This window comes from Suncus etruscus, chromosome 1 (genome assembly GCF_024139225.1).
Source record: "Suncus etruscus isolate mSunEtr1 chromosome 1, mSunEtr1.pri.cur, whole genome shotgun sequence".
In the NCBI taxonomy this organism is placed as follows: domain Eukaryota; kingdom Metazoa; phylum Chordata; class Mammalia; order Eulipotyphla; family Soricidae; genus Suncus; species Suncus etruscus.
The window spans coordinates 48,265,718-48,278,454 of record NC_064848.1 but is presented as its reverse complement, the minus strand read 5'-3'; the positions used below and the strand labels follow the sequence as shown (position 1 = coordinate 48,278,454).

Here is a 12,737-nt window from a genome sequence, read left to right as displayed (position 1 = left end):
TTTTACTTACTATGAATTAGACTTTTATAAGTAATGTTAGTTACTGTTTGGAAGATGTCTTGACTTCTTTCTAAGTGATAAAATATACTTACCTAAAATTTGTGGTTGAAATGAAACCAACCTCCTCCCTTTCTCCCCCACCCCCACCCCACACACATAAACAGATTCTGCTGATTTGCTTTTGAGTAAAACGAGGCAAAGTAATTATAAATCTCTTTCTCTCTGGTGGCATCTCCAGAAAGATGGGTTTATAAAGAGTCAGAAGCTGCTGTACACAAAGAAACCTCTGCACTTGGGTCACAGACTACAGAGGTCATTACTTATAACAGTGTTAAACTTACTTGTCTTGTTCTGTGACAGACCACAGGAAATAGACCCTTGTCCAATTAGACCTCAGAAAGGAAGAAGTGTTTTACACTGGGTCATCTGGGAGAGGTGCTAGTCATAAGACAAGATGTCACATTTACCCTGAGGGAAATAAAGCAAAGAAGATTTTGCACTGAGGCAAAGCTTTGGAGAACTGAGAAATGGGTGGTTATGCAACTCTTATTGTTCAGATAGGCCACATATGGTATGGGGCCCACAAATAGAAGGTTGGGCCATGCCTGGCAGTGCTCAGGGCTTACTCCAGTCTCTGCTCGGGGATCACTTCTGGTGGGGCCGAGTCCCTCACAGGATAGAACCTGACCAGCCATGTGCAAGGCAACACCTTGTACTCAGTACTAACCTCTAGATCCAACAAACGTGTTTTTGTTTTATGTTTGTTTGTTTGTTTGTTTGTTTGGGCCACATTCCAGGCTCGGCTAAACGCCCTATCCACCCTACCTGCTGTGCTATATTGCTCCTGTCCCAACAAGATTTTTAAAATCCTGTTAAGGAAAAAAAAATTAGATAACTCAACGAATGTCTTCCAAAGCAGATAATAATTACCTCTCTGAGGTGGGGAACAATACAGGGGGCAGGTCGTAGAGGTCTTGGGATGCAATTGGGAAAAAAGAGATTTTTGTTTGTTCCCTTAAATAAAGTAGATTTCCAGGGAGGCATTTTAAAAAGGCATGTTAGGCCATACGTGTGGGGACCTCGAAGTCCACTACCCAGAAGCTGCTCAGCATCACAGTTGTGTGGGCTTCTGAATATGTGCTACTATCTCCACTAGATCAAAACAGCTACAGCCTTGACTAGTTAACAAACCAATAGTTATTAGAATACATAAAATTGGAAGATTTATTTATTCTTGGATACATTGTACATTATCTTATTTCTACCATTAAAATAATTTACTCCAAAGTCTTTTGTTTAAAGGAGATACATTTTCTGGTATCTATGTAAACAAGGACTTATAACTTCAACCAATAGATGGCAGAATAGCTTTAGCCCCCAGTAAGCAGTTGCTCAGAGCTCATCACAAAGAAACTAATCATTTATGTGGACTTGATTAAGAAACATGACTTCAACAGTCTACAACTATTTCTAATAAGCTTAAGTCTGTCTTAACTATCACTCTTCCATTAAAATATATGCTTAATAATCGTCTACTAGAGGGCCCGGAGAGATAGCACAGCGGTGTTTGCCTTGCAAGCAGCTGATCGAGGACCAAAGGTGGTTGGTTCGAATCCCGGTGTCCCATATGGTCCCCTGTGCCAGCCAGGAGCTATTTCTGAGCAGACAGCCAAGAGTAACCCCTGAGCAATGCCAGGTGTGGCCCAAAAACCAAAAACCAAAACAAAAAAAAAATCGTCTACTAGAAGTAAAATTAAAGTTAAAAAATTTCAGGTGGGGCCAGACAGGTAGTACAATGGGCCAGGTTTTGTGGCCTTGCATGCCGCTTACCCAATTTATCCCTGGCATCCCATATGGTCCCCAGGAATGATCCTGAGCACTCTAGAATATGACCCCAAAACAAAATTTAAGGTTGGAAATTTTGTTTTAGGGCTACACCCTAAAACTTGTTCTGGGCTCTGTACTCAGGAATGACTCCTGATGGAGTTCAGGGGACCATATGTAGTAGTGCTGGGTAACAAATTCAGGTCAGCTGGGTACAAGGCCTGCTCCTTATTTGCTGTTCTGTCTTTCCAGCTTAGAAGAATTTTTTGTAGTTCATTAAAAATTTATGGAAGTTCTAATGGGTCCTATTTAGAAGCAAAAAGTATAATCCTATTTAAATGACAATATCTTGACTTTAATTACCGATTTCAGAAACATGATTAATATCTAAGGAGTATAAATTTATAAGATAAACATACTGCTGGTATCAAGCTGCTCTTCATGCATTGATGATGCATTCAACTATATTATGTGCTATTTTAATATAACAGCTGGGAACAATTAAAAAACAAACTCTCTTCCGTGTCAGAGATGACAGTTAAATTGCAATTTCAATAACTTTTTATAAGTATTTGTGATAAAATATGACCTTCAAAGTTATAGTTCAAAAGGCTAGAATGCATGCATTATTGTAGGAGGCCAGATTCCATTCCTGGCACCACATGATTACCCAGAGCACCACCAAAAGCAACCCCAAGCAACAGAGTAAACTCTTAGCACCACTGAATATGTCTCAAGATTTTTAAAAACTAATAAAAAAGAAATATAAATTTATAATTATTTAGACTCCCACATTATTTATTTTTTGTTTGAGGCCTCAACTAGCAGTGGCAGAGCTTACTGCTGAGTCATGTGGGGTTCAAGGAACCATATATGGTGACAGAGATTAAAGCCAGGTCAGCTGCATGCAGTGTAAATGCCTTACCCACTCTATTTCTCTTCAGCCCAGTTAGACTCCCAATTAATAATAAAAAAAAAAAAGCAGAACTTTCATGAAGTATATTCAAATAACAAATAATTATTTATTGTTTAAAATTTCTTTACTAACTAAAATTGTGCCAAAGATAATATTCTTAGAAAAAGTAGAGGATATATATAAAAACCAACTGTGATAACTTGTCAGGACTGGGGCTGAAGAGAGAAAATACAGTGGGTAGAGCAGTTGCTTTTCATGTAACTAACCCAAGTTTGATCCCCAGACCACTCTAGTCTCCTGAGCACCACAAGGAGTGATTCCTGAGAAACCCAATCCCTGAGAATGCCAGATGCTCAAACCCTCCTGTCCTAAAAAAAAAAAAAAAAAAAAAAATCTGTCAGGACTTGTCAGAAATGCTCAGAATTATAAAAAGTCTCCATATCAAAGGGAAAAAATCAAGAAAGGAAAACAATGAGAAAAAGAAGTAATGGAGGGATAGGATTTGGGGCTTTGATTATATTGGTGACATAGGACAGTAGTACAACAATAAACCCAAAGTTTCAACAAAAATGAAACCAGGAGATCTAAGTTACAAGCACTAAACTTTATAAAATACTGGTTAAGGTGATATGCAAGGGGTGGGGGTGGGAAACAGGAATGAATTGTGAAGTTTGGGAACACTGGTAATGGGAGTTGACACTGGTGGTGCGATTGATGTTGAAATAGTATATGCCTAATGCAACTAACTGTAAATCAATGACTTTGTAAATCATTTAAAAAAATAATGTTTATATCAAGCCTTCTTTCAGAATCCATTAAGTACTTTCAAAAACAAGATTTTATTTGTGTTTACAGACCACAGGTCAAGCAGTTGAAGAAGGCTACTGGAGCTTTGTATGTGTCAGGGCTAAACATCTTGATTTTCAATAGGACAACAGAGACAACAAACTCCAACTGCTATGCCTATCACCTCTTCAAACTAGCACCACACTCTGGAATAGACCGCAAGACCATAAAAGAAGTGAGAGATCGATGTCAGGAATTATTGATTAGACTATTATCAGAAGCTAAAAGTTTCTAAAATTACTGAAATATTAAAAGGAAAGCACATACTTATAGTTATAAAGAGTTACTTATACTTAGACATTGATATAAATATAAGTTATAGCTACCTTATGCAGTTTTCATTTTTATAATTTCTCAGTCATTGTTAGCAAAGATGCTTTATCCTAAAGAATAGAAATATAAAATTATAATTAATTTAATTAAAAATGACCTACAAGAAGTGGTGCTTCATGTTGCAACAATTTTGCCTTAAGTAGTAAACAATTCTCTAGGATACATGGAACAAATAATATAAAAAGTTCACATGGTATGCAGTTCTTCGAAGTGAAAACATAAAAAAATTCATCCAAAGAATTGACTACTGGTGATAATATTTTACCCCCAGTGTGATTATAAAGGCAGCCAAAAAAAAATAACCTGGTTAAAAAAAACAAAAACCTGGTAAAAATCTTCTATTTTCTTCAACTGAAATAGTTTAGAATACAATGTGAGAAAAAAAAAATCCCATGCAAAAAAGCATCTAAAAAAAGAAAAAAAGGCAATATAGGGACTGGAGCAATAGCTCAGTGGGAGGGCATTGTTTTGCACAGGGCCAACCCAGGAGCAACCCTGGATGGATCTTCGGCATCCCATAGGGTCCCTGGAGCCTGCCAGGAGCGATTTCTGAGCACAGAGCCTGGAGTAACCCGAGTGCCACTATGTGTAGCCCCAAAACACACACACACACACACACACACACAAACATACACACACAACAAAACAAAAAAACAATCTATAAGACAGCTAAAGATTCTGTTACCCATATATCAAATAAGATTCTATTATAGATTAAACACAAAAATTAAAGAAATATAATTAAAAATTAGTGATACAGTAATTGAATTGTTTGAAAGTACACATTATACCACAAGTTTAGTAAAAATCCATATTCATAACAATAAATATTAAGTGCTGGCATAGATCTGATGACATGACTAAAGACTAGGCACAGGCTTTACATTCAGTCTCCAGCACTATATGGTCCCCCAGCAAAGCCAGGAGTACCTTTGAGCACTGAGCCAGGATAGCCTCTGAACTGATGTGTCCCCACAACAAGCAAAAAAAAAAAAAAAAAATGTGTGGATGTGTATAGAGGTATAATTACACTATCTAACCATAAAAAATTAAGCAAAAGAGCATAAAAAGAAAGAAAAGATCACTTTCCAACTTATAAAATTGTTAAGACCCTCAAATCAATAAAAAAGAAAATACAAATTACTATTCTTAGCATAAATCTTTTCATAAATTTTAATGAAAATTAATCTTCATTTCAGCCAGAGTAAAAATGTTCTATAGGCAAATATTCTGCCTTTATAATCAGAACATTTTAATTACAAACAAAAAAAATTGAGCTATTTAATGTGCTTCCTTTGCAGGTAAATAAATTACAGAATATTATTGTTGGCAAGAGGGGAAATTTTAAGTATAGATTTGTCTGATTAAAATAGAATGTTTTCTCTAATATATATACATTTGATAATTGGGGGCTTACATCTATTCTCTAATACATAAAAACTTAAAAAAAAAACTGGAGAAAAATTCATAATAGTACCATGTGTCATTGTTAGATTTCCTCTTATTAACCAGATTGGCTTAGAGTTTGATATATTAGGAAAATGTGTTATATGTGTATATTGTTTTGATTTGAAATTCTGTGCTTTACAATATTGTTAATGATTTCTCATTCACATAGTTCCTATACCCATTATCACTGTATCTCCCTCCCTCTTGTACTTCCTACAATAGAATTATTTTAAAACCAAAGATATGAATCAAATTTTAAACTTATTTAAAAAATAAAAAAAAACTAAAAAGAGCTGGATAGTATAGCAGGTAAGGTGCTTGCATAGTATGCTATGACCTAAGTTCAAACACTGTCATCCTAAATTGCTCCCAACTGCCAATCGTGCTCCCTGAGTGAAGCCAGGAGTAAACCCTAAGCACTGGGTGTAGCCCCCATGTGTTTTTTTTTTTTAATGAATAGAATGCTTGCAGTTTTAAGGGGTTTTTTTGTTGTTGTTGTTGTTTTAGAATATTTTTCTAGTCTGTCCTAATTTTTAAATATTCCCACTGAAAATTTTCATATAGATGAAATTTCTGATTAAAAGTCACATAGGTCAGCATTTTGGGGGGGGATGGGAATTAAGCCACACTAGGTTATGCTCAGGGGTTAGTCCTGGCTCTGCACTCAGAAATCGCTCCTGGCAGACTCAGGGGACCATATGGGATGCCAGGAATAGAACCAGGTCAGCCTTGTGCAAGGCAAACACCCTACCAATGTGCTATCACTCTGGCCCCTAGGTCAGCTATTTTAAAATTGGCAAGAGCTGTCAAGTGCAACAGCATCAAAATTCATAGAAGGCAAAAGAAATCCTTTTCATCAAGGGGAAATTGACAAACTTGGTAATAATCACCTTGGCATGTTTGACTCAACACCAGAAAAGGAGTACATTAATACTATGTTAGCATCAAAGGAATGGGGGAGCAATCCTAAAGCAAGGCCAACGCTCAAAAGTGCCTGTCAACAAAATAAAAATATCCAGCCCTTATTAATATGAACCTTAGCAAAATCATCCTTAAAGGTTAAAATGATCAACAAATTTCCTCTAAGATATGGACTGAATGTAGTGTTGGAGCAATACACAGCAGGTAAGGTGATTACCATGCATACAGCCAATCTGGGTTCCATCTCTTGCATCCATAGGGTCTCCTTAGCCTGCCAAGAGTAATCCCAGGGCACAGAGCCAGGAATAAACTCTGAGCATTGCTGGATGTGCTCTGCTCTCCTTCCCTGCCCCCACCCCCGGAAAAAAACCCTGAATGGGCCAGAGAAATAGCAAAGTGGGTAGGTTCTTTGCTTTGCAACAAGGCCAATCTGGATTTGATCCCCGCACCCTATATAGCATCCCAAGCACTGCCAAGAGTGATCCCTGAGTATAGAGCAAGGAATAAGCCCTAATCACAGCCAGATAAGACCCAAGAAACAAACAAAAATTAACTGATAGGCCCAGCCTTTGTAAAATAGTAATATGTTGAGGGGGGAAAAATACAAACACCACCAGTAAAACTGTTTTTATTACACAAACAGATTCTATAACTTGATATGAAAAACAAAGTAACTCCATAAGTATTACAAGGGCAAAAGACATGCAAAATTTTAATTGAAGACACACAGCTATTCAAACAATATATAACTACACTAATAATCCAGAAAAAAAAATACTGGGATGCTACTTCTTGTTTACTCAATGTACTAAGTTAACAGCAATTCTATTTTTCTATTTTCTAAATGTACCCAAAGTGCTTTTTTTCATAATAAAAAAATAAGAGTGTTGCTAAAACAAACAAAAACCCAACAAACATAGAAAACAAGTAAATATCTGTCTATTGAAACTGGGGGGGGGGGCATTAAAATGAATCAACAGTTGTATGGGGAGTAAAGGATTTCCAGATTCTAGGGAGACAACTCAGTTTTCTTTAGTACCTGAGTTTTATTGTGGGATTGTCAATAAACATAAAACGTGACAATCTTCCTAGATTGGGATACACATATAATTTTTTCTTTAGATAAACAATTATTCTAGGAAAGAAGGACTTATAGAGGACTCCTATTATTGTCATTGAAAAGATCCTAATTAGATCTGCCTATGTGATTTCATAACCAGTAGAGATGCCCTTTTACTTTAGTACTGCTTGACTGTCAGCAATGTTCTTTCTTTACTTGCTTCCTAAGGAAATTAAAGCTGCTCCTATACTTTACACATGGCCAAAAATATATTTTCCTAATTTGATGCAGGACAATATATCTCTGGTTTGCTTACAACCTTGAAGCAGATCACATAAAATTTAGGATAAGGGGAGAACCATTCCCCAAAACAAATAATCATGTTAGAAATGCAAAAAAAAGCAAAACAAAAACAAAAACAAAAACAAAACAGTAAATGGAACTTAAAATCCTGTATCTGTTCTGTGTATTTCTTTGCTTATATTTTTGGTAAATTTTATCAAACAAAAAGATGGAAAACAGCAAAGCTCAAATTAACTGAGTAAAAAGCACTTTTCTGAAACCTGAACTTAGCTAAATAATTGGTATAAAAACTACAGAAAACATAATACAAGCAGAAAAAAAGTAATGCTGCATTTGAAACAATTTAGTAAAATCACAAATTAGACTGTCAATATGTTGTAGTCTTAATCTATCTCAATTCAGTAAAACTACACATTCAGTCTCTGGTACTGAATTATATTTTAATAGAAATAGATACTAGGCAGAAAGGAATCATTGAAATTTTAAAAACTTCACTATAACTGAAACACCAATTTAAAAAAATGCATATATGCATGCATGATACACATACAGGTGTATGTGTGTATATATGCTTCTTTCCCTTTCCAAAGAGAAAAGAAACCCTGACTGAGGCTGAACTAATTTTTAAGTTATTATTTTTTTCAATTTACTATTTTCTGTTTCCCTTAGAAACTTCACATATTCTGAATGTCACTGATGAAAATTGGCAACTATCTGAAAAACCTTAGAACAAAGGAAGGTAGCTAATACTTGACAAACTTTTGCTTACTTTTTAAGTTGAAGCAGTCTTCCTTTGATTTTACAGTCAAAGATAAAAACTCCAAACTCTGAAGCACAATGACCATAACTAGACATTTATAGCAATTAACTACAATTTGACACAATACCACAAAAAAGACACCTAACATTTTCCTACTTTTTTTTTTTTTACATTTTTCATAACAGCTGGTTGGTAATATTCAGTACATTTTCAGAATGTATTTAACCTTTAATAAACACACATGCTTCCTTTTTATCTAATAACAGCTAATAACCATTCTAAATCTAATTCAAGAAAAAGTTTGAGATCATCCATACTGCACCGCGATCATTATACAATTCAGTTTTAAGAGTGATCTGATGGTGCAGAAAGTGGTGATTCTCTAGAGGGTGATGCAGGGTTTTCTTCAGGTGGAAAAACTGTGAGAGTACAAGCTCGAATGCCACCAAGTGATTCTGGAAGGTCAAAAACTTTATGCCACTCATCCTTCTCTGGGTCATATTTCTGGACAATTTCTACCATACAACGATTATTCCAAGAATATCCACCTACAACATAGATCTTATTCTCAAACACAGCAACTCCAACATCACTTTGACCTCGTAGCATAGCAGCGATTGGTGTCCACTGGTCAAGAGTTGGTGAATAGTATTCACAGCTTAGAACATCATCATAATCACTTGTGCCTCTGAAGTGATTGCCACCAATGACATAGAGCTTGTCTCCAACTGTGCACATACAATGCAGCCCTCTGACTGTAGTCATTGGAGCCTTCTGTGTCCATTTGTCTGTGTCTGGGTCAAAACACATGAGCTCATTTTGGAAAGTATCGTGAGTAATTCCTCCTGAAATATACATTAATCCCCCATACACTGTTCCGGCATGGCCATAGTGGGGCTCACTCATTTTTGCAACAAAGCTCCATTCATTCATTCTTGGGTTGTAACATTCAACAGTGGCCAGTTCCCCAGCTGCACTTCGTCCACCAACTGCATACAAATGTCCTTTGAGGGCACTCAAATGGAAGAATGTGCGCTTCTCATTTAATGATGCAACCTGCATCCATTTATTATACCGAGGATCAAATCTGAAAACGGTATCCACAGCAGTCTTTCCTTTGGTATCGTAATTACTTTGACCACCAACTACATAAAGGAAGTTTCCAATAACAGCAATGCCATGCTGGTAACGAGGGGCATCCATGGGGGCTAAAGATCTCCACTCCCGTGCCCTCTCATCGTACATCCTTAATTCTTTACTGACAACAAGCTGCTGTCTCAAGACTCCTCCTAATGTAACCAAGTGTGTTGAGTCAGATCGAATTGCAGTTCTGTCTGACTGCATCACGGGCTGCATATATGGCATCATTTGGTAATTGCTAGCTTCCAAAAGCAAATTCACACAGGTATTGTCCGTTCGCATGAAATCTACTGTCTGCACATAATTGATGAGGTCCTGTGGTGTCATTAGCGGGAATCGAATATTCTTCATTAATTTCGCTGCATAATCCATCCTGGGGTCTTCCAGCCTCAGCCAGCGACAGGCAGCCTTAAAGAGTTCAAGTTCACTGCAGTGCTTCAGACTATTACTGGAAAGCACAAAGGCAAGCCGTTCAAAAGGGAGTTTCAGAAACTCCCCGGTGCTCAACAACGCAGGAAAATTCTTCAGGATAAAACTGTTGACGTATTTATCCACTTCAATAAGGTTATAGGTGTTGGCGATTCGTCCAACTTCAACACAGTTCTCTAGAGAGACTCCTGAGATCAGAAAGACTTTGCAGAAGTCCAAGACAGGCAAAATCTGCAAAAAGCTGGCGGCTTCCAGAGTGTCCTGAAGATTGTCCATATTGAGAGACAGCTTAGCAGTATAAATAAAATCGATGATTTTCTTCAGGCCAACCTTGTTCACCCCGTGGAGCTTAATGCACATCAGATCTTGCTCTTTCATGCCCCCTGTGAACATGGCCTTAAAATAATCACTGGCAGACGCCATCATGGCTCGGTGCACTGGGAAGATCTCCTCTCCATCCCCGGGCACCAGGGTCACGTCGCAGAGCAAGCCTTCGAGTCGAAGCTGGTCAAAGCCTTGCAAGACCACCGAGCTGTGAGTATTGCTGGTAAAGAAGCGCGTGGTGCCAGCCTTGCACGGCTGCAGGTGGGAGGAGAAGCCCATTTCTCCGTTACCGAGGGACACTTTCATGGGAAAGCCTTCCTCTGGGGCAATCCAAGGAGCAAGAGAAGAGGATGCTCCGAGCACCGCTGGGAGGAGGGGGGGAGCTTGCTTTCCTTTTGGGGGAGCAAGCGATGCACCCGGAGGCTCCCTCCCACTCAGGAGACACTAACCAGCCAGCCACTGGTGGTAACTCGGACGCGGATCCCGGTGCAGCCGGAGCCGGGGGACTTCAAAGGCCGATGATTCATCACCAGAAGGCAGTTAAGTGACCCGGTTCACCCCGTCCGGCCAGCAGTTCCGCTCCGGGCCAAACGGGAGGGAGGCGCCGGCCCCGCCACGTCCTGAGCCCTCAGCCACCGAGCACGGCCCCTAAGCCGCAAGCGGGCCACTGCGCTCTCCGCCGTCTGTCACCGGCGCGTCGTCGCCGCTCTGGAAGCCAGGGGCCTGCAACCCGGGTCTGGGTCTGCGCCAGTGTGGGCCCGGACCACTCGGCCTAGCCCCCAGGCGCCGAGCACAGCCGCTCGCCGACAGAGCTTTGATTCCCAGGATCCCCCGGGCGAGGAGCGGCCGCGGACACGACTGCGACTGCGCAGACGCCGATGGCGTTGCTGGGCGGGGGTTGGAGGGAAGCAGTAGGAAGTTAGCCGCAGACGGGAAGGGCGGGGTTTGGAGAGCGGGGATAGGTCCGGTCTGTGCGGGCTCTATTTTCTCTGTGCTATCGGCGCGGAATTGGCCGGACTCCGGGCGCGGATATTAAGCGGCACGGCGCGGAAGTAGCCATTTCCGGGTGCGGAGTTCTTCTCCCCTGTGTTTACACTTCCGGGCTTCGGCCTTGTGAGGGATCTTGTGACGCTTGGACTGCTGAGGGAAGCAGCTATGTCTAGCTCGGCTTTCTGGACACCTCGTTTCTGGCTTTCCTATTTTCACATTTTTTTTTATGTGAAGTTATTATGTTATGTCAATTATTGTGCCTCTCTAAAGAGTATGTTCTGGTTCCTGCAATGTAGATAATAAAGCCTGCTTGTTTTGCCTAACCGTGCAATCGCATTATAAGCAAATTTTTCGTGATTTAGTTTTGCACACACAATTTTTCTAGTAGCCAGGTTTTCTAGTAGCTTCCTTGGCCAATTATTTTATAGACAGGACAGACTATGTTTTTTTTTTTTTTCCTCTCCGTAGTTATAGCATACCTGGTAACTAAAATTTCTAGATCTAGGCACACAACTATGGTATTTAGAAAGATCCAAAGAGTGGTATATTGGTTCAAGACATAGAAAAGGATTTTTTTTCCAAAATGTCACCAGTATTGCTTATGCAGTTTGCCTATTAAGTCCTCACAGTAAATGTGCATTTATTAATGTGCATTTCTTTAATTAGTAGTAAATTTATATTTGGGGATGAGAATGAATGTGTACTTTGATATAGTTTCCCCCACATCCAACATTTTCTATAGTTTGGGGTTATTTACTCTTTAATCTAGTTTAATTATGCATTTATGAGCTAATAAGAATAAAGCTATTTTCTTTTATTACATTCTCCCTTTTTATGTCAAGGTTACAATGCCAACCTCAATATTCTGTACTCCTCCCCCTGCCCAACTTTGAGATAATCTTACAAAGAATTATTCAATGTATTTAAGTATTTGTATTGATTTCCACTGAAGAAGTACATCATAAATTATTAAGTGCTCTAGTGATGGATAGGAGCTCGTTGTTTTCTATTGTTTCTGGTAAATAGCTTAGTGGTCAAAAAGGTTTGTGTCACTGCTCTTCAAAAGATGTTTCAGCAGAACTTCAGTTTGTTCAGCGCAAGATGCCATACCACAGGCAGTACAGATTCTGTACTATAAAGAAGCACTTCCAAAGAACCAGTCTTCAAGAGAAGAAAGAATAGGACTGCTGGCAGGCTCATTGTCAGAGCCTAAGTCATGAAGACCCTTTTTTTATTGTTAATTTGCGAGATAAGGAATATGGAACCAGACTTAAACTCTTTTATGGTTGTTAGGTTTTTGTTGGTCTTTTGGGGGCCTTATCAGCAGTATTCAAGGTTTTTTTTCTGGCTTGTACTCAAGTGCCAGGTATTCAACCCAGATCAGCTTTGTGTAAGGCTAGTGCCTTCCTCTCATTCTCTTTCTGGCTCCGGACATGTACTCA

At 39.0% G+C, this 12,737-nt stretch overlaps 1 protein-coding gene across 1 annotated transcript; it reads right to left on the bottom strand.

Annotated features, from left to right (window-relative positions):
* Positions 1–8,410: 8,410 nt before the first annotated feature.
* Positions 8,411–10,645, bottom strand: KLHL9 (kelch like family member 9). Its single transcript, XM_049769362.1, has one exon. It carries the CDS (start codon positions 10,609–10,611, stop codon positions 8,758–8,760), a length of 1,854 nt encoding a protein of 617 aa, XP_049625319.1. The 5' UTR covers positions 10,612–10,645; the 3' UTR covers positions 8,411–8,757.
* Positions 10,646–12,737: the final 2,092 nt, after the last annotated feature.

What these genes read in the sequence shown, in the direction of transcription:
- KLHL9 (XM_049769362.1), bottom strand. Translation starts at nt 10,611, where the DNA reads ATGAAAGTGTCCCTCGGTAACGGAGAAATGGGCTTCTCCTCCCACCTG.